Source organism: Myxocyprinus asiaticus, chromosome 6 (genome assembly GCF_019703515.2).
Source record: "Myxocyprinus asiaticus isolate MX2 ecotype Aquarium Trade chromosome 6, UBuf_Myxa_2, whole genome shotgun sequence".
Classification (NCBI taxonomy): Eukaryota; Metazoa; Chordata; class Actinopteri; order Cypriniformes; family Catostomidae; genus Myxocyprinus; species Myxocyprinus asiaticus.
Window position 1 is genome coordinate 31,363,540 of NC_059349.1, and position 23,495 is coordinate 31,387,034.

General features: G+C 38.4%; 1 protein-coding gene across 2 annotated transcripts in view; it reads left to right on the forward strand.

Annotated features, from left to right (window-relative positions):
* LOC127442353 (disks large-associated protein 1-like) overlaps window positions 1-23,495 on the forward strand; it is a 124,022-nt gene that overhangs the window by 95,640 nt on the left and 4,887 nt on the right. For both annotated transcript variants that reach the window (XM_051700311.1, XM_051700312.1), the window contains exons 6-8: window positions 18,875-19,269; window positions 20,317-20,396; window positions 21,759-22,177. In XM_051700311.1, coding sequence (XP_051556271.1) covers window positions 18,875-19,269; window positions 20,317-20,396; window positions 21,759-22,177 — 894 coding nt within the window. The remainder of the gene's footprint in view (window positions 1-18,874; window positions 19,270-20,316; window positions 20,397-21,758; window positions 22,178-23,495) is intronic.

A 23,495-nucleotide genomic window follows, 5' to 3' on the forward strand; every position in this document is an offset into this window, starting at 1 on the left:
CAATTGAGATCCAGTTATGATATTGTGAAACATTGCGATATATTGTTTCATGACGTGCAGTCTAACAAATTGTTAAAGCCAGTCAATCAGTTAACTGTCTAGATCACACCTATTTGACACATTATCTGATGCATTTAGATTTATGCATTTGGCAGATGCTTTTATCCAAAGTGACTTACAGTGTACTTATTACAGGGACAATACCTGGAGTTAAGTGCCTTGCTCAAGGACACAATGGTGGTGGCCATTAGCCCACTACACCACCACCACTCCATGGTGCACACTGTCTACATTGTACATGCACATATTTTCTGCAGCTTTTATTGATGTCTACACACACTGTTTATCGTGGGACAATCAACGATGTACTCTGTAGATGTATAATGGGTTTGTGCAGTAACTCAACTTACTGAGCTGATTTATGGTTTGTGTTTAACCTTTTACCAACAGACTGTGGTCATCAGCAAGTCATCCTCATAACTCTTATATTTTCACTATGGAGACCAACTGGAGACTCCTTGTCACACTGACTTTTTGTACTCTTCGTTGTATCACTGTACTTTAACAAACACAAGGGCAGACAACCCTACAGAAAAGACCAACTTAGGCCAACTTGAAATTCCATGCTCGTTCAGGCTGGTGTATTCTGGTTAGTCTTGGTTTGGGGGTGGACCATCATAGTAATGCTGTTCACCAGTAAATGTAGCTGGTGAAGATAGTCGACCAAGGAGGTCTTGCTGTTTAAAACCTTTTTGCACACGAGTTTCTACTGTACTGACGGACCCCCCAGTGTGAGTTCTTTAATGCACGCTGTAATTAAAAAAAAATCTTACATTACACTTCACAGCAGATGCACTGAAGGACAGATTATATCACAGCAGGGACACTGAAGGTCAGATTGTATGTTATCAAACATATAATGTGGTTTTTAGATGTTTATAATAATTGATTATGACAGAAAAGATGCGATCGCAAATGCGCTTGCCAGCTATGCACGCTACCATATTGTTTACATGCAAAGCAACATGGGATTTTGAGTTCATGATAGAAGCATAGAAGGTTCTAGAAGCTTAGCCCTTCCACTTTGCCAGCACCGGAAGTGGTTAGAATGAGTGGCGGACGAAATGGGAGAAGGCTTGAGTGGATTTACCAGTATGTATATTCTTTGTTTGACGTCAGAAAACATGGCCACATCGCTGTATCAAAACAGTTAGCTCCAACTGTAACGGCTTTAAACTTTTATTTAGTTTGAATGTTTATAACATATAAAAATAAAGATATTGTGATGTTGAAAAGACTTTGAGCAGCTGGTTTATTATAACAACTGCTTCAGTCTCTCTTTTGCTGGTAAACAGCCGTTTCAGTCCCTCTTTTGCTGGTAAACAGCAGAACAAATGCAGATCACACCGGTTTGATCGTATGTGCGAATGGGTGGGTTTGTTCACCAAAAAAATGAAAATTCTGTCATCATTTACTCACCAAAACAACTGACTTTATTTCTTCCTTGGAGCAAAAAAGAAGATCCTCATTACAACATGAGGGTGAGTAAATGATGACAGAATTTTCATATTTGGGTGAACTATCCCTATAATTTAAAACCTGTTGGGGACACCTACACACTAGCATCCAACACAAAATATTCTGGTGGCTATCAATCACTTGACCTTTCTTCTTATATGGCTGCTTGTGTGTGTTTTTAGTGAGACAACTTCAGTTAATTGCCTCTTGTGGGGCAAAAAGACAGCAAGCTCACTCTTTGTCCTCTTAGTTCTCATCTGAGAAGTATTAGACAGTATTGAACACTTTGACAGCTTTAGACATTGAAATAAAACCCAGAGATTCCTGTCCAGACTGGATGGCTTCTTTATGGTCTTGAAAATCACTCAGAATTATGCTCACTAGCTGAGCCTATATGACTCTGTTCTTGAAACATGATCTGATATTAGAGGATGTAAAAGTCACTCAAAATGCATATGGATACTTGTGATTATTGATGTAGTGTATAATTCATTATGATTTTTCTGTATTGCTGAAAAACCATTAGCCTGAAGAAATGTAGGTTGGTTAATTCTGTCGGTTTGTCATGTAAAACACCTCTGTCAGCTGTTTAAGAACATGAACGTGCAGTGAATGTTTTGTCAGTTTAGAAGGGACAAGTTCTCAGGCTTGAATTGATTTCATTGTGTCGTTGATATCGACTTGTGTCGATAATCTTATCATTCACCTTGTCATCTGAGCTCAGGGTCAATACACAGCAGACACAATAGATCTGCAATCAGTGATGGGAGGTCAAGGTTTAAACACAGAAACACACACATACATTTTATCCTCTTTCATACAGTTTATAGTGATACACAATGGTTTACAAGAGCATCACAGACACCAAATTTGCACCACAATAGAGAGAACTATGAATAATATTTTAAAGGATTAACAAAAATGGTACAGTACAGATGGAGCAAATAAAAATTAATCCTTCTGATACTAAAATCTACTGTTATGTATCTAATGCTAACATGATGGACTCCCATATCTAGTAAGACATTTTGTCATCATCATACACTCATTTACTGGCCCAAACAGAATCTGCTGACTTTTCTTTGACAATTTTTGTGCTTATTTTGGGGGTTAAATCTGCAGGATTCTTTGTAATGGAATTAAAAATATTTTTTTTTTTAAATGTTTTAAACAAAAATGTGTTAAACAGAGCAGAGATAATTATTATTGGTAAACTTATTGGTAAGAGTATCACTCTTATTGGTAGCTGAAAACAATCAAATTAAACAAAATATTTAATTGGGATGTTCCAATACTGGTATTGGGTCCGATACTATGCTCATGTACTTGTTCTTGTGCTCGTAAAAATGCTCAGATACTAAAAACCGAAACCATTTGACATATAAATGTCATTCCATAAACATTCAGCGCACAAATTAAAATCACGTATGTCAGTGTGATTATTAAACCGCAAAGGCTGCGATTTAATGAGATAAATACAGTTTGCATGTACTGAGCATTTAAAATGTGTGTGCTTATGAATGTGTGGAGCCGGTGTTGTGCAGACATAAAGACACAAAGACCTCATACATTATAGAGATCCTTGGCTCATACACGGAAAACACCACCATGAACATCGCACGCAGTGTCGGTAGCAGAAAAACAGTGAGCAGAGCGGTAAATCACTTTGTAGAGCAAGGCACATACAGACTACATGTTTATTCAATTAAACAGCATCCTTTTGCGGTTTAATAATCACTTTGAGCCATGTAGCAACCATCTTTTCAGATTTGAGAGGCTACCATCATAACACAGAAACACAAAAAAAAAAAAAAAGCTCCATCAAAATAAATATTAATTTATATGGAAAAAATATGACAGAAATGTATCACTACTGTATAGTAATAGTCACTTTAATACTACTACTTCTAATAAGAATAAATAAATAGAAATTGTATTATAATTTAAGCAATCTCTCACATCTGTGATACTGTTATGCAGCACTTTATTTGACAAAATATAGCAGGAAGTATTTAGGACAGCAAGCCAGCAACAATCCTATTTGGCAAATTGGCTTGCTTCTGAATTGTTTCCCCCCAAAAAAAAAAAATTGTACAGAGGGAGTGCTTTAAGCATTTGTTTGAAGGTGCGTTCTTGTACGATTGCTGGTCGAGAGGGCTACGCTGCAATTCGAACGAGAGATCACCTCTCGTCGTAGAAGTGGGTGGGCTCACGGCATTCGAACTGGGAAGGTGAAAACGAGAGTTGGCTCGTGCTGCGTTCAAAAGGGAGGGCTCACACTGCGACTCGAACGGGAGACTGTTCAGAGAGAGAGAGAGAGAGAGAGAGGGGTTTAGCTCACGGCTTTTGAACGGGTAAGCCCAGCAAGCAGTAGAACGGGGAAGGTGAGAATGAGAGTTGGCTCGCACTGTGTTCGAAAGGGAGGGCTCACACTGCAATTCAAATGGGAGACTACTCTATAAAGAGCACGCTCATGGCATTCGAACGGGTAAGCCCAGCAAACAGTTGAACAGTGAGAATGAGAACGAGAGTTGGTTTGCGCTGCGTTCGAAAGGGAGGGCTCACACTGCGATTCAAACGGGAGACTGCTCTATAGAGAGGGAGCGCTCACGGCATTAGAATGGGTAAGCCCAGCAAGCAATCGAACAGGGAAAGTGAGAACGAGAGGAACGGGGCTTGTTTGCGGGGGTAGCCTCACTCAATAGACTACCCATAGATAGGGAAATATGGTGCTTTGAGAAGAGGAGGTGGTGACCGCTATCTCCTGTAATGCTAGCTGCTGAGATGCGAAGAAAAAAAAGCTTAGACGGAAGCATGGTAAAAAGCTGCTGCGGCAGTAAAGTAAACTGGGCCTTCTGTGGGAGCGGAGTTTAAAGCACTACGGCAGCAGTGGATTGAGTATTTGGGGGCATAGTGAAGGAGCTCCTGTGGGAGCGCTGCTGTGTTTCCATTGCTGTAGATGCACTTCTATGAAAGTATGTGAACTAAGACATTGAAAGCGCCTGTGGAGAAAATATTAACAACTGTGTACACACAATTGGTATGGTTGGGGCACTGTTGCTGTGGTATCGAGTAGGGCACAAAAGACTTCATTATATTTATTAACACCTGTAATGGAAGCAAAGGTTAGTTTGTACTTACCTGTAGGGGGAGCAAATGGTTAGTTAGGAACACGTAAATGTATTACCTTTTATATACGTCTGTAAGGGAAGCAAAAGGTTAGTTATAGAAAATGTGTCAATTACATTCATATGCAGCTTTGAGGAAAGCAAACATTTTGTTAAGAATACAACTTTATTACGTTTGTCATGGCGGGGCACTGTTGCTGCGGTATTAAGTAGGGCACAAAAAACTTCATTAGAATCATCAACACCTGTACGGGAAGCAAAGGTTAGTTTGTACTTACCTGTAGGGGGAGCAAATATTAGTTAGGAATATGTACCTTTATATACGTCTGTAAGGGAAGCAGAAGGTTAGTTATGGAAAACGTGTCAATTACATTTATATGCAGCTTTGAGGGAAGCGAAATGTTAGTTAAGAATACAACTTTATTACGTTTGTCATGGCAGGGCACTGCTGCGGCAGTATCAAAATGCGAAAGGGGAGATGCTGTGGCATAATTGAGAGTATGCAGGCAATGCTGCAGCAGTATCGAGCGTGGGTGGGTGCTGCAGCACATTATCTGGTGGGGCACTATGGCTGCAGTATCAAATAGGGCACACATAGTTTCACATTTAGGCACACCTTTTTGTGTGTCAGGCTCATTTAGACCACGAGCAAAGGAAATACCAATGCCACGGTTAACGGGAAAAGCTAAAAGGCTCTTAAGATTACTGCACCACCACTACACTCGAACAGGAGAGCTCATACTGCATTTCAGACGGGAGAGCCCACGGAATGAATGACGTGAAATCACAAACTGCATTCAAATGGGAGAGCCCACCCTGTGATTCGATCGGGAGAGCCTGCATTGCGGTCGAACGGGAGGGCCTACACTGCGATTCGAACGGGAGAGCCTGCGACCAATGCGCTGAGGTTCACACTGCATTCGAATGGTGGGTGGCGCAGAGTAAAAAACCTTGCTGAATAGCGGTTTGATGGGTATACATTTGAGCTGTGCCCCTCGAGTCTTAATAAGAGGAAACAGGAAACATGATTGCAGTGTTGTGGGAGATTTAGTGGCAGGGCCTAAAAGGTTCCGCAGTTGCGGCACCTGGAAAAAAATACATTTGCGCTGCTTTGCGGTGTGGTGGGAGTTTGTCGCATGGTCCGAAGGACACTGCAGTTGTGGCACCTGTACGGCATGTTTGCGCTGCTTTGCGGTGGGAGTTTGTCACATGGTCCGAAGGACACCGCAGTTGTGGCACCTGTACACCACATTTGCGCCTCTTTGCGGTGTCGTGGGGGTTTGGTGCATGACCCAAAAGACACCGCAGTTGTGGCACGTGGACAGCACATTTGTGCTGCTTAGGGTTGTTTTGAGCCGAAGGCAGAAGCACCGCAGTTGTGCTTTCTTAACTAAATGGTTGCCATCTTTGGCTCCTCGGTAGGTAATGGTGAAGTCTTGGAAAGACACCTAGATAGAGAAAGTGAGAGGTAAACCTGCGTACAATCTAGTGACAGGAATTTAAATGGGCTCTCGCAGAGACCTGCTGGAAGTAATATTGGTGAGACCCTGCGGAAGGCACAATTTCAGGCATTGCTGTAGAAAAGACAAAATAATAACATTTAGATGAAACTTTAGAAAAAAAAAATGTTTTAGAGAATACAGTACATCTTCATAAACAATGTGAAAAAAAAATAGCATAAAATGATCTGAGAAATAAGAGCTTTGGCTCTGTATTGCATGCAGATATGCAGGAGAAATGGACTTGCAATCATTACTGAAGGATACAGTTGTGGTCATTCGCTCCTTAGGAGTATGACTGCCCCCTGCTGTACAATTTACGTCAATATATGTCAATAATGCTGAGAGGAAGTGAGACACGTTGCAGAATGATTTTGAATAAGTTGGAACGCGGCGCATGATCCGCCTCTTGCGGAGCCGAATTCAGCTCGTGTCTGTTCGGACAGAGGCCGTGTATATCTGCAGTGTGCTGTGGAATGGTCAGAGCCAGTGCTGCACGGCAGCGAGCTTTGTTAAAATGTCTGCGTTGGTTTGAAAATAATTTGTCATTAGATTATCGGTCGATTGAAGGGAGTTCTGTGTTCCATGATGCCCCTGTGTTCAGAATGAAATCACACTCCGAAGGGCACTTTGGAGGGAGAAACAATCAGGATATTCATGTTAGAAGATGAGGAACAATCGCTGAATAAAGCACGCCCCCTAAAAAAGCTGTGGCGTGGTAATGAGGCTGACAGGCATCACCTGTGCGGCAGAACCTGATTAAAAATGCTGGGGGTTGAAATGGAGGTTGGATTGAATAGTTAATCTTCGTTTCTTTCGCTTTCAAATACAATTGAATTCTAATGACAAGAAGCCGGAACAGTGCCCATTCGCGGAGGCAGCTGGCTCTGCTTTCTGGGTGGAAAGTTTAGATAAGAGAATATATGAGCAGTCGTAGAGAGCAGTTTCACATTTTTTAAAGTGCAGGAGCAGCCAGTTTGCAGCAGCAACTTCGCGCTATAAACTGCTTCATTGAATGGAGCATAGAAAGACAGACAGGGTAAAAAAAAAAAAATATATATATATATATATATATATATATATATATATATATATATATATATATATATATATATAAAACACTTAACGTGGTAGCCGTCAATACTGTTAAAAAACAAAGAGCTGCTGTGGCAGCTTCTGTTGAATAACGAGACTGTTTGGATGGAAGAGCTGTTCTGGTGGAGCCGAATGCTTTGCAGGGAAGTTGTATCCGATGATCCATCTGCCTGGGTCTGTTCGTGGGGAAATAGGCGGGGCTGAATGCCGGAAAGACTCTCATGTCAGGAGAGTTGTTACAGGAAGCAGGTAAGCAGCGGCTTATATACTCCTGCTCGTGGGCTGTGATTTGTCATATTAAAATTAACATGCTCCTCCCGAACCTCTGTTAATTAACTCCATTAGTAGTATGAAAAGTGCGATCAGTGACAGGAGTAGTACCAAGGCCAGTCTGTCCTACAGGCAGCCACCTAGAGCCCCAACATGCCAGGGGTGTCCCGTGAACACGAGCAAAGTAAATGAACAAGTCATAAAATTAAGAAACATTGATGACTTTTATTTTGAAATTCTCCACAGTTCAATTATTTCCCTTCTCTCATTTAAGGGGGCGTTCAACAACGCGCAAGGACCTGATCATTTGACATATAATTCACAATGATGGTGAAAACTAAACATCCTATTAAGTGTAAAATAAGCCCTGAATAATCACGAAAAGACAAATTACGGAAAGTTACATCAAATAAAATAGCAGTATATCTAAAATCGGCAAGAAGTAAAGCTAATCAGTACACACTAATCTGCATTATTTATACCTAATGCAAAGTATTGCTAGGAACTGGAGCGTGGCTTCTTATAACAGTATTATTAGACACAGATCACACACCTTGTTGACTAATACGCACACCTGACAGAAATGCGGGAAATAAATTATGAAAAAATATTGCTTTGTGGCTATTTGAGTCTTTGAGGCTTATTTTGTGTAAAGGATAGCAGAAACAGTGCTTGTCAAATCATTAGGACTTTTCACGTTTTCTCAAGAATAATCTGCTGGGGAAGGAATTCAGACACTGTCAGTATAAAGATCACAATAAACTCACAGAGTGAAAATATGAGCAATTAATCTGCAAAGAGCTCTGCTCTCTAAGAGGTATGTGTTTATTCTTTACATTTGTTTACAAATATATATGTCGAGGTGTTGTGTTTATAGGCCCTATTTAAAATATGTAATTGTTTTAACTTTTATTCACTTTGGCACACATTCTGGCCAACTTTTTGTTTTCATTGATTTTGTTGCTCTAAATAAACTTTTTCATGATTTCGCCTAGGGCCCCACAAACGCACGGGCCGGCCCTGAGTAGTGCGAAAAGTGCTGCATTACAAAGTTTCAGTTGCATTATAAATGTATTAGCAAAGAAATATATATATATATATATATATATATATATATATATATATATATATATATATATATATATATATATATATTATTATTATTATTTATTTATTTATTTATTTATTTATTTGCATTGTCAAGTGCTCATGAAGTTGTTTCTTTAACCGTTTTTGAAGACAGAGGGAGTCTGCTTCACGGATTGAGTTGGGAAGGTTGTTCCAACACAGTGGTTGTGTATAAAAGCATGTCATGTGATTAAAAATAGTACAATATTATGTTGAAAATTAATTGTTATATTTTCATTTGATTTATTTAAACACCATTTTGATGATAAAATTGAAATAAACTGTTGATGTGGAATTCAGAAAAAAAAAAAGAAAAAAAAAACAGTACTGGGACATCCCTAATATGAATAAACAAAATATTTTGGAAGGAGCATGTGCAGAACTTTGTGAATGGTTCTTAAAGTGTTCTGCAAGTGCAGATTTCGTATGGACCTGCTCATTAGTCTTTATGGAAACTTAAGGAAGCAACATTCAAAAGCATGAAACACGTCTCTTTATTCCAAAAACTAGAATTTATGATTTTAAACTATTAAATTATGTTCAAATTGTAGTCTGTTACAAACATACAGATTTTATTGGTATTAGAGATGCAAGCATGTACAGTATATGTTCAAACATCACATAAAGAGTATTGTAAGAAATATCTGTTCTTTATCTCTCCGAACATTTGATTCCAAAGTTGAATGCATCTCATATTTTGAATGTTTTCCAGACAGATTCTTTATGATGTCTGTGACACACAACCTGTATGAAGTAAATTGTGCAGAATGAAGTACAGTTATAGTCAGTAAGCGCACAGGCTGACAGGCCACTGACTTGAGCATTGCCTGTATGTGTGGGTGTGTTTACACTGCACATTAGCAGGAGTGCTAACTCAGGCCATCTCTTCTTTTTACATTTACATTTTAGTCATTTAGCTGACACTTTCCATTAGTCTAGATGCAAAATGGAGGATATAGAAAGGGAAATATGGTATGTTGTAGCAGGTTTCCTATGAGACAAAAGGCAGTCTTCCTTATGGGGGCACTTGACGGCTTGGAAAGCTGATTCCTCATTGCAGCGCATTCAGATTTCTATATGTTTTTTTTCCTCTTTTCTTATTAGAGACATTTGTACAATAAGAATAATATTTGTTTAACTATTAATTGGTAGCTAAGGATTGTATCGGACAATGATTTTTTAAAAAATCATTCTAAATTCACGAGTAACAGTGATCGTTCCATCCCAACCAGTGCTGTGAAAAGTGGTACCATGAGAGAACATCATTGATACAGTAATTTACACCTGCATACTGACACAGAGAAATCGTTGAATTGAATATACATGAGCTAACCAATTAAACAGCATCCTGTCTGCTAAGCCTCACCATACTAATTGGCATACTGTACCTACTAATTAGATTTTTATATGTTAAACCCTTTATTAAATAGCACAATCTGTGCTTATGGATTCCATTTTGGCCCTAATCAAAATGACCTTTTTCACAGTGTCAGAAGAGTCTGTTTTTCTCTTAGCCAATTATTCTAGTGTCAACTATTAGGATGCTGTTGGAAGTAATTGTTAGGCACTCCTGTGAACATCTGTTTTTGTACAACAACAGAAAATGCCAAAGATAAAGACGCAATCAACTGCGATTTCGCTGGTAATTATATTAAAGCAATCACAGCATACAACAATGCAGCTTTAGTGATCATCCATATCACTACAAACCCAGGTGGACCATGAAGAGAGAAAGTTGATTAGAGAGGGAGGTAGGAAGGGAGGGGGTGAAATTAAAAGGAAGCAAGCCTGTGTAACAGAAATCTCTAGAGCAGTAGCAGCTATCTCAGCAGCACACACTTCAGCTCAAGGAACAAAATGTGTCCTTAACTTACCAACTAGGCAACCTGGGCACAATGCCTCTCAGAGGCTCAAGCAAACTAAAACGAACCATTTGTTTTGGCGGCAGAGTCACTTATTATCTCTGTTCCAAAACTTAGTGAGCTGACTTGCTATCTCTACTGCCTACCTTGGCAGCTATCTTCTAAGGCAGCATCCTAACTGAAATCAAACCTTATAAGGGATTGATTTTGGAACGTTCTGCATAAGCATCATATCTGTGCGTCATAATGCACAACCAGCACTACAGTAGACGTGACTCACAGTTGATTTTAATATAGAAACATTAGCATGTTGCTAAGCTAACACTGTGTAATGCATAAGCTTAATGCATAGTGCACACAAATATTGGGTAAAAGAGTAATTTTTTTTATTTAAACTGTTTTTCATCAATACTTTACTAAATGAATTTTAAAGGGTTAGTTCACCCAAAAATGAAAATGCTCCCATAATTTACTCACCCTCCTTCCATCTCAGATGTGTATGACTTTCTTCTGCAGAACACAAACAAAGATTTTTAGAAGAATATTTCAGCTCTGTAGGTCCATACAATGCAAGTGAATGGTGATCAGATCTTTGAAGCTTCAAAAATCATATAAAGGCAGCATAAAAGTAATCCATACAACTCCAATGGTTTTAGATATGTTTTCTAAAACAATATGATAACTTTGGGTGAGAAACAGATAATTATTTAAACCCTTTTTTACTATAAATCTCCACTTTCAACTATCCAGTTTCACTCAAATATTAAATATTGATCTGTTTCTCACCCACACCTATCATACTGCTTCTGAAGATATGGATTTAACCACTGGAGTCGTATGGATTACTTTATGCTGCTTTATGTGCTTTTTGGAGCTTCAAATGTGTGGTCACAATTCACTTGCATTGTATGGACCTAAAGAGCTGCAATATTCTTCTAAAAATCTTTGTTTGTGTTCTACAGAATTAAGAAAATTATACACATCTGGGATGGCATGAGGGTGAGTAAAATCTGAGAGAATTTTCATTTTGGGGTGAACCTTTAAGTACATTTATTGACATTTATCTCTCTCTCTCTCTTTTTTTTTTTTTTTTTTTTGAAGAGCTTGTCGATTCATTACAAGATTGTCTTCAACACGAAGGAAACATGTAATGCTGACTTAGAAGGTGTCTTAGAAGGCAGCATAAATGTTTCTTTTTTTTGTTTTTTTTGTTTTTTTTGGAACAGACTTTTCGCTCAGGATGCTTTAAAATCCTGTGTAGGTAGGCAGCTCACTAGGTTTTGGAACAGAGCCATTGTGTGTACATGAAACTTTACATAGATGGAATGCATGTGTTATGAATAAATGAGGAAGTGCGAGAGGGAGATTAAGTCATTAGAAGCAATTGGGTATAGTACACACACTCTTTGATACACTGTAGCTTGCGGGGATGAATTCAGCTGATCAAACACATGCCAAGGCTTTCTACGTTTTACTGGTTGTCAGAAGCAAACAAGAATGGGCCTCTTCCCAGAGAAAGTGTGATGTTTCTGTTAACAACACAGTTTTATCTTGCAGAGGGTAACAAGGCAACTCAAGAGGGTGACTTGTTTGGATGCCTGCAAATGTGTGTTAAGCATTAAGGGTTTGTTTAATTGCTAAATTTTAGTCAGCAATATCTTCACTTCTAGGAGCATGTGTCATATAAATAGAAATCACATATTCAGTCGGAGACTAATACAGCTTTAGTGGGGTTTATGCTGTAGGGAAGACAGGGAAGTTGTCACAAGGACTATATCTCAGTATCTCAGTAACTTTAAAGTTTTGAGTCAATAGTCCAAATACATATCACACTGATACCAGTGTGGTTTTATTGTGTTCACTTCTTTACCTAACAGCTACAGCAAAAAATATCATGATATTTATTTGGACTTTTGTCTCAAATCCTGTAAACAACACATATGGCATCTGCCATTAAACTCTTCTGGTCCTAAATGTATGGCAGATTCCACCGTGACAACTTGACCCATATAATGCCCCCGTTATTGGGGCATATCATCATAAAAGGTCACTGTGAATTCAATGAACTTTAAGAAAAGTGGCTTGCACACTTTCTTTATGCTCCCAATGTGATATTTAATACATAACCATGTAGGCTAGTTGTTTTTCTTTTCTTTTTTTTTTTTTTTTATCCCCTTTTCTCGCCAATTTGGAATGTCCAATTCCCACTACTTAGTAGGTCCTTGTGGTGGCACGGTTACTCACCTCAATCCGGGTGGCGGAGGACAAGTCTCAGTTGCCTTCACTTCTGAGACCATCAATCCGTGCATCTTATCATGTGGCTCGTTGTGCATGACACTCCCAGCATGTGGAGATTCATGCTACTCTCCGCGATCCATGCACAACTTACCACACGCCCCATTGAGAGTGAGAACCACTTAATCGTGACCTCGAGGAGGTCACCCTCCCTAGCAACCAGGCCAATTTGGTTGCTTAAGAGACCTGACTGGAGTCACTCAGCACACCCTGGATTCGAACTCGCGACTCCAGGGGTGGTAGTCGGCGCCAATACTCGCTGAGCTGCCCAGGCTTGTTGTTTGTTAAGGTACTGGCCCTCTGAACAAGAAGACCCATGTGAGGGTGAATAACTTATTTTTCTGAGCTAAAATGGGGGAAATGTTCAGTAGATTTTTGCAGTGAAGACTTTAAGGTTTGTGAGTTCACAGAGATTAAATTTCTAAAATAAATTGACCCTGAGAAATACTCACTAGAGTTAAAAGTCTCCTACAGTATGTGTTGCAAAATTTCAGTGGCTGCTGTGACTATATGCATCTTGTGGCTTTTTCCATAATATGAAAAGTGAATGGTATGCTGTTTGCATGAGACAGAGAAAATAAGTTACTGAATATGTGGGGAGAGAAAAAGCAAAGACTAGAAGAGAGAAACCAGAGAGAGGACAATTTAATGTCTTTGTCTTCCTCTAATCTGCCACCTTGTGGCTGTTGATGCTTTACAGAATAGAATATTCCCTGTCCACACTAACTCGTTCTCTTCTTATCTTTATCTCACACACACACACCCACGCTGTCCCAATACACACACTATCAACAGCCTTATGCAGTCATTGGTAGATTAGTGATTTCATGTGAGGCCTTTTATTTTTCACTCTTTGAAGTGGAGTGTTGAGGGAAATGAGTCAATGCTGAACACTTGTAAGCACTGTGTAAAGCAGTAGCACTTCAAGATAACACTTTCAATGTCAACAGATGGCCGACTGATATGATGGGATTCTTCCATAGATATATTAATAGGCGCATATTTACCAATGTCCTGTATTAGAAGTTATTTAAGGATTAAAACTAGAATTAAAATTGCAATGAATATTATACAATGGTGGCCTCTGCTGGAAATATAATATATTGTGGAACGATCACAAATGCATAGTGCATCGTTTCTTTTCTAAAAGAGTCATATAGAAACTAAAGAAGTTTTTATTTATTTATTTATTTTTTATTTTTTATTTTTTATTTTTTATTTTTTATTTTTTTTATGGCTAAATGTCTTTTTCATGACTTGTTTAATAGAACACACTTAAATGCTGGGATAACATTTCATTTTTAGCTCTCTGTGATGATTTATTTGCTCATAAAGTCAAAGTTTAAATAAATAATTAGCTTAAGGGAATATTCCAGGTCCAATACAAGTTAAGCTCAGTCAACAGCATTTGTGGCATTATGTTGATTATCACAGAATATATATATATATATATATATATATATATAAGCAAAAATCGAGGTTACAGTGAAACACACTGGAAGTGAATGGGGCCAATTTGTGGAGGATTTAAAAACAGAAATAGCTTATAATTTAATAAAAGCACTTACATACATTTTTCTGTTAAAACTTGTGTATTATTTGAGCTGTAAAGTTGTTTAAATCGTCTTTTTTGGGTCATTTTACGGTTTACGGCATTACGTTGTCATGTCAACAAAGTTTGAATTGGCTATAATTTTACACAGAAAAGGTTAGTAAGTGATTTTATCACACTAAAATCATGTTAACATGCAAAATGTTTATGTCTTGTTGCTATACTTTTGAAAATGTGAGTATTTTAAAGTTTACGGATTGACCCCATTCACTTACATTGTAAGTGCCTCACTGGAACCCATTTTTCTGCTTTTTTATTTTTTTTTATTATTTTTTATTTTTTTTGGTAATCAGTATTATGCCACAAATGCTGTCGATTGAGCTTAACTTTTATTGAAACTGGAATATTCCTTTAAGGATGGTATTTAGGTGTAATTATTTGGACTGTTTTTGCTGTGATCAATTATGTGGAATTTACCACTCATGTTAATGTCAGAATATGACAACATTTTTTCCAGTTGATTATTATCATTGGCTAAAACTGCTACAAGACACTTTCAGAAACTGAAAACGCACAAATATGCACACAGTCATTCAGTTCAGCCTCTGTCTGGCTGCTGGAACATTTACCGACATCCTGTATACATATATGTGTTAGGGATACCATATCATATGTTTGTTGTATATTGTTACTGTTTTAGTTTGAAGATATTGTTATTTTTGCTGATGTTTATCTGGGTGTTGTCTGAGGCAATTAATAAATCAGGATATATTGCAGGTAAAAACGAAACGGGCAATGGTCTGTCCCAGTGCTCAGTGATGGTAAAGCAGCTCCAACTGCTTCATTTTGCTCATACAGCTACTGAAACATGAAGAATTTGCTGTTTCATCCCATCTGTTGCTGAATCACAAACAGTTTTTGTGTGGCATTTGAGCTTGACCTGAAATTTTTTTACAAGACTTTGTCTCAAATCTCATTCAAATGCATGGTTTGTGAAATTTTTATTTATTTTTTTCACTAGATTTACAGTAGGTTGGTGACAAATCATGGGATGAGCAGCAGAAGATTAGTGTGCAGAGTCATGTTTGAACCATTGTCTATTCTGGGACTTATCTCTTATTCCCAGTGACTCCAGCAAATCATTTTTGCCTTTTTAATGTGCTCAGTGTGTTGCAGACAACTTTGAAACCCCCAGCATAATGGTGCACAGCTTTGAATTGTCAATGATGTAATGGCAAGTTACTGCAAAATATGCATTCTTGGGCATAGAGGTCCACAGCTCACATGTTAGAGGTGCACTCAGTTCACGTAGTCTTGGACTTACACTGACACCTAGGGGAGTGGATGAAGCATCATTCAAATGCAATAGTTTTCAGTTGCAGATACCAATGTAGAAATTCTCTGTTCACAGCCAGCCATGATTAACTGAATCCATGAGTGGAAGTGTTCAGTAACATGGTGGTTATTGAGATTAGGCGAGTAGTATTCGGCTGGTCATGTGCACTGTGTTTCTGCAACAGCCAGTTACGTTACAACACAGGCTGCGCTGGTCGCTCAAACAGTTACTCGTACAGTCTTTTAAACCACAGAATAAGTTTATTTTACAGTATATACATACAACAGTCATGGAAGTACCATGATAAAAAGTTTACAGTTCTTATAAGCACAGTCAATACATCAAACGCGATCTTCCTCCAACGTGTGCTGCCATTTGTTTACATTAGCAGCATTAGTCAAACAAACAGCTACAAAAAGAGTCTTTTCAAGCACATAATACACTGCACAAAAAATTAAGAGAACACTTAAATCACACATCGGATCTCAATGAACAATATATTGAAGATCAAAATTTTTACTGTGCATTGTGTAAATCATTGAGTACAAAATGACGTGATAACAGTCAATGGAAACCAAAATCACCAAACAATTGAGGGCTGGATTCAAACTCACACCGAAAATCAAAGTAAACAATTGAAATCACAGACTGTTCCAACTTGCGTGAATTTCATCACGGCAACTCATAATGTGACTCAGTAGTGTGTATGGCCCCCACGTGCCTGTATGCACTCCCGACAATGTCTGGGCATGCTCCTGATGAGACAGCGGATGGTGTCCTGGGGGATCAGGACATCAGTGAGCTCCTGGACAGTCTGTGGCGCTACTTGGCAGCATCTGATGCACCGATACATAACATCCCAAAGGTTCTCAAGTGGATTCAGGACTGGGGAACGTGAGGGCCAGTCAGTGGCATCAATGCCTTCGTCATCCAGGAACTGCCTTCACACTCTGGCCACATGAGGCCGAGCATTGTCCTGCACCAGGAGGAACCCAGGGCCCACTGCACCAGTGTAAGGTCTGACGATGGGTCTGAGGATTTCATCCCAGTACCTAACAGCAGTCAGGGTACCGTTGGCTAGCATGTGGAGGTCTGTGCGACCCTCCAAGGATATGCCAAACCGGTCATACTGGATGATGTTGCAGGCAGCATAACATTCACCACGGTGTCTCCAGGTTCTTTCACATCTGTCACATGTGCTCAGTGTGAACCTGCTCTCATCTGTGAAGAGAACGGGGCGCCAATGGTGGACCTGCCAATTCTGGTGTTCTCTGGCGAATGCCAGTCTAGCTGCATGGTGCTGGGCTGTGAGCACAGGTCCCACTAGAGGACGTCGGGCCCTCATGCCACCCTCATGGAGTCTGTTTCTGACAGTTTGGTCAGAAACATGCACACCAGTAGCCCGCTGGAGGTCATTTTGTAGGGCTCTGGAAGCGCTCCTCCTGTTCCTCATCACACAAAGGAGCAGGTACCTGTGCTGCTGCTGGGTTGATGCCCTTTTACGGCCCTGTCCAGCTCTCCTTGTGTAACGGTCCGTCTCTTGATATCTCCTCCATGCTCTTGAGACTGTACTGGGAGACACAGCAAACATTCTTGCGACGGCACGTATGGATGTGCCATCCTGGAGGAGCTGGACTACCTGTGCAACCTGAATGGGCTGCAGGTACCGCCTCATGTTACCAGTAGTGACAAGGACACTAGCAAAATGCAAAACTAGAGAAGTATCAGTCAGGAAGGATAAGGAGTTAGCAATTGTCTGTGGCCACCACCTGCAAAACCATTCCCTTTTTGGGGGTTGTCTTGCTTTTGCCCCTCCAGTGCACCTGTTGTCACTTTCATTTGCACCAAGACAGGTGACATTGATTCAAAATCGCTTAGGCTTCCTAACTGGACAGACTGATATCCCTGAAGTTTAATTGACTTGGTGTTATACTGTGATTATGTGTTCCCTTAATTTTTTTGAGCAGTGTATGTTTATGTTATGTAACAAACAGCCAAATTGTCACCAAAGTACCACGATAACAGTTTAAAACTTATATACTCACAGTGAAAACATGCTGATCGAGCATGATTATCCGATGCACGCAGCCAAATCTGTGCTTACATTAGCGCTTGTCTCACACACACACACACACACACACACACACACACACACACACACACACACAGTGTCTGAGAAGTTAAACAGAGCATATAGGCAAACCGGACTGCTGATATTATCTGTTCGTTTGTTTTTTACATCTATAAAAATGAAATAAACAAAACAAGTAAAGTACAGCAGACATAACCCATTTGTTCACATGTTTACTATATTATTTACAGTATTTTATAAAAACATTTTATGACAAGAATTTTTTTTTAAAATAAAATAAATAAATAAATACTCCTCTACACTCTGCCCAGCTCTACCGGCTTTGCAGTGTCACATGCAAAAATAACTCACTCCAAGGAGCACTGCAGGGGAATTTAAACCATACTCATGAAAATGTTAATGAGGAAAAAAAATTACTAAGTGCACCTTTAAATTCAGGGGATTCACTTTCCTCACATCAGCCAACACCTTTTTCTTGTTTGCTTGTAGCAACCATTTACTTCTATGATGCAAATTATTGGGGTTAAGCTTTTAAACAAATGCTGAGGTATCAATGTTTAATTGGTATTATTAATTATCCCACTAAAAAAAAAAAAAAAAAAAAAAAAAAAAGACAATGCAAAGTCCCCACAAGCCCCTCAAAATCCCTCCAAGCTGTTTACATCCTTCAAATCCTTATTAGTTGCATTGGAAAAGCATCTGCTAACAACTGGGAATTTGAGAATTCTTAGGGGTTTGTGATGGAACTGCAAGGGATTTGTTTTAATTTGGGGAGATGCTGAATTAAAATTAGTAAAAATATACAATTTATAAAACATACATGTCTAAAGTAATAGCTGTCTAAATAGAACACCTACATGATATTATAAAGATGATTACATTTGTTTCCAAATGTATTTTCAAATATTAACACATTGTGAAGTTCATTATGTTTATCGATAGGTTCCATTAAAATCTCATGGGGTAATTCAAGTTAATAATTTAGATCATAGGAGTTCTGCTGACAAAAAAATTAAAAATAAAAATAAATAGGGAATCCCTGTGCTAAATAAATAAATGTAAATGTTAATGACTGTTCCCTGTACTTTCCTACCTTCAGTATCGTCTTGTATCACCACCTACAAAAAGACTCCTCCGCCGGTCCCTCCCCGCACCTCCACCAAGCCCTTCATCTCCATCACAGCCCAGAGCAGCACTGAGTCTGCGCAGGATGCTTACATGGACGGTCCCTGTGCGCGGGGTGAGCCAGCCCTCCATTCCGGTCTGAGCAATTCCACTGAGAGCATTGACAGCATGAAAGCCCTAACAGCAGCCATAGAGGCGGCCAATGCTCAGATCCATGGCCCTGCCAGCCAGCACGTCAGTAACAGCACCGTCACCATCAGCACCAGCCCCTCTCCACTACCCATGCCTCTGCCCATACCCATACCTGCTATGGAAGATGTCCGCAGGGATATGCTCAGGAAGGGCAGGTGCCTTTCTATTGGCATCCAGGTGAGTGAGATACAGGAAGTTTCAAGCTTTCCAGATACTCTTCGAGATCTTTACCCAGATAGCATACGTACAGTGGGGTCCAAAAAATCTGAGACCATTAATGAAAATGCTTCTATTTTCTGATTCAATTCAAATGTTTTCAATATATATTAATATGTTTTAGGTTGTAGTATTAACATAAAAAAATTGAGTGAAAAGTTTAATTGAAAAAGTCCTGAATTTAATAATTTCTTAGCATTTGGTATGGTGCCCTTTTGCTTTAATGACAGTATGCACCGAGCTGCCGTGGACATAAACAAGTTTGTGCAAAACCTGATGATCCATGTTATCCCAGAATGATCTGAGAATGTTCCAAAGAGCATCTTGTTTGCTTCATTGGATATCTGACCTTTTGAACGAAGGAGTTAACATTATCAATGAGCATGTTACATGCACAAACTTACACTGATTATGCTTAATAAGCCGACAATATTTAAAGGGCTAGTTCACCCAAAAATAATAATTCCCTCATTTACTCACCCTCATGTCATCCCAGATGTGTATGACTTTCTTTCTTCTGCTGAACACAGACAAAAAAAATGTGGAAGAATATTTCAGCTCTGTAGGGCCCACAATGCAAGTGAATGGTGACAAAAATTATGAAGCTCCAAAAAGCACATAAAGGCAGCGTAAAAGTAATCAAAGAATAAAAAATAAAAGAGAATTATCTGATTATTGCTCATGTAAATGCAGGTTTCTTACGTAGTCAGTTTTTTTATGAGATGATTTTTGATAGTTGTCAGCATATTGTTGTGCATGTAAACATGCCCAGTGTCACAAATGTGTTTACATTTGATAAGTAACTTTTATATCTTACACATTTCTTATAATTTTAAATAACTTTTTAAATAAATAATAGTATATTTCCAGGTTTAAAAAAAAAATATAATATATATATATATATATATATATATATATATATATTTTTTTTTTTTTTTTTTTTCAAAGTGGTCTAAGACTTTTGTATCGTTATGAAATTGCTGGTTTTAATGTAATGTGTTTAAACAGGTGGATGGGCCTGATGACCAGGAACTAGAGGACCAGTCCAAGTTTCAGTCAGTGGGGATTCAGGTTGAAGAGGAGCATGGGTAAGTCTGGGTTCATGTGTGTTTGTATGCTGTTTAAAACAGCTATTTCATGTGAGGACAACAATACAGTGGTGACTCACTCTAGCTGTTGCTAGGAATGCTTTTGCTTTGACGTCTTGTGTTAGTATGGTTTTGAATGGCACATTTGTTCCACTCTGCAGATGCAGTGTTGTTTATATTTGACTAGTGGGCACCCTAAATACATGGACCAGTGTTGGGTCATTTTGTTGATGCGGGCTTCATGTAATCTTTCCCACTCTCCATAATACACAATTACAAAGTGCCACCTTCACCTGCTCTTTTGCTGCCATTACTTTCTCTTGGCTTCTATTTAATCTTAACTAATTTATTGTGATTGGAATGTGTCTGATTCCTGTGCATTATATCAAATAGCTTCAATCAGTTAGATTAGTGAAGTGGTTAGAAGTGCATATTGCTGCTTTCTGAATATTGTATACTGCATATGATAGGAGTGTGCATTAAAATCCAGGATTAAGAAACTATGTATTAAGGAGACACTTTCACTTTATTGAACTTGTGGAGCAGGGACAGGATTGTCCTACTGTTATAAAGCTGGCATGCTATGGCTCTGTCTCAGAATTGCCTAGCTGGACAATATTGTTAGCCATCAAAGGAGTATTCCTGACCTAAAGACTGCCGTAGACAACAGATTACGCTGCCTCCTAAAATGCTTAATTTTTGCCAAAATCTGTGGTAGCACTACAAGTATCTTTAAATAAATAACAGTCTTATCAAAACAATTGCATCCACATTCAATGTTGATAGTAAATTGTACCAACTATTGAATATGTATTATTTTATCCAATATTCATGTGGTCTACATATTTTTTGGTAACACTTTACAATAAGGTCCCATTCGTTAACATTAACGCATTAGTTATCATGAACAAACAATTAACAAAATATGTTTTACATAATTTATCAATCTTTGTTTGTTAGTTAATAAAAATACTATTGTTCATTGTTAGTTCATGTTAGTTCACAGTGCATTAATTAATGTTAAGAAATACAACTTGTATGAAATTTGAATTTTAAAAAATGAATTACTATTTGTTGAAATTAACATTAAGATGAATAAATGCTTAAGTATTGTTCATTACTAGTTCTCTTAGTAATCTATAGTATAATCTTAGTTTTTTAGAAGAACAGTCTTGGATGACTACCAACATGTTGTGTGCTCATGACAAAATTCAAGAAAAAGCCACTGGTTCCATCTTGCATTGTGGTCCTACTATTATTGAAAATTAACAGTTAAAAGCAGTTCTTCCTTTCTTTCTTTCTTTCTTTATTTCTCTCTTTCTTTCTTTCTTTTTTCTTCCTTTTTCTCTTTTTTTCTCTCAGTCACCGGCGGTTCACGCGCTCTAACAGCATGACAGCAGCAGTACAGGCTGATCTGGACACTCCAGACTACACTCCAGCTGATTCTCCTGTCACAGGTTTCCCCTCTTCAGGCTGTATGTCACGGCAGTACTCGCGTGATGCCGCCACCTCCACTGTCAGCATCCAGGGCTCAGGGAACCACTACCATGCCTGCACCTCAGATGACTATGAGGACGTTGGGTTTGACCCCTCTATCTTGCCCCCACCTGACCCATGGATCGACAGCGTGACGGAAGACCCCTTGGAAGTCGTGGGCCGCTCAGTGTGTCAGCGTGATGGCCGCTGGTTCCTCAAGCTGCTGCAGGCGGAGACAGAGCGCATGGAGGGCTGGTGCAGGCAGATGGAGCAGGATGAGAAGGAAAACAAGCTACCTGATGACAGTGAGTGACTAATTTAACCACAATGCCATAATGACCGGAATGGACTAATTTCAGAGACTGTGATGACATATTTCACCATTATTTAACAGCATAAATCTAGCAAACGTTTTTATATTTAACATTTTTTAATCATTTAGTACAAATTTATGCCATTATTTTTTGTTAAATTAACCTGGAATTAAATAAATTAAAAATATAAAAAATAATTACCAAAATATTAATAACTACAGTCTTGACCAACACAAAATAGGTATCGTTTTAAAGCTTAGAAGCTATACTTTACAATGCATGTAGGCATTATGTCCAAAACTGAATAAGTGCTTTGAAGAAGTGTTCTATTTCAATAATTTATTAATAATTTTGCACAGTACAAATTATTGTTGATATATAATATACATCGATAAAATCATCAAACTGATCAAATAGCCATGTGTCATAAGTTTTACTTACGGACAAAACTATAGCGAGTATTAGCTAAGTACATGTCTTTGTCATACATATTACATGTTAACAGGTGTTGCCTATAAGCTGAGTTTTCGCTTATAACTTTATGAAAAATAAACAGAACAGAACATATCACATACCATTCCAGTTAAAACGAGCCCACACACAACATAATCGGATGCATAAATCATTCGATAATCTACACAAAGCACAATGTGCACACAGCACATCATTTGCTATCTGGCTAAAAACACGATAGCTTTCCTGGATCAGATGACTTCATCGTAAAAGATGTAGTACATTTTTGTCATGGAATGCTAAAACTATCATATTAGGAAGCAGCTGCAACCAGAGGTGGAAGTCATCCAAATATGGGCAGAGAGGATTGTTTACTCTAATTACATATGGCCACCAGGAGATTGCTGTAAGTACATGACACTGACTCAGTGATGGCTGAAATTACACAGAATGGAACTGAATGAGATCTTGTTACTCATGCCTGCATGCTTTAAAGAAAGAGCATACCTTTAGTCATTGTTGTATTTTTATGTGTAATTAGTTCTTATATACAATTATTATATTTATTTGTATGGAGAGGCTTTTGGACACGATGTTTTTGGACATCAGGATAAATTATTTTTGTAATGCTGTAACTTTTGATTGCTTTGACGTATCAACACAAAATTTTACTTAGTTACAGATTGCATGATTGGGAACAAAATAAAAGCAGTTCTTCAGAACTTCCTTATTTACACCCTGAGATATATCATGTCAAATCAGGAAAATAAGAAAAAAGTTACAAGAAAATAAATAAATATATAAAGTTTATATATATATATATATATATATATATATATATATATATATATATATA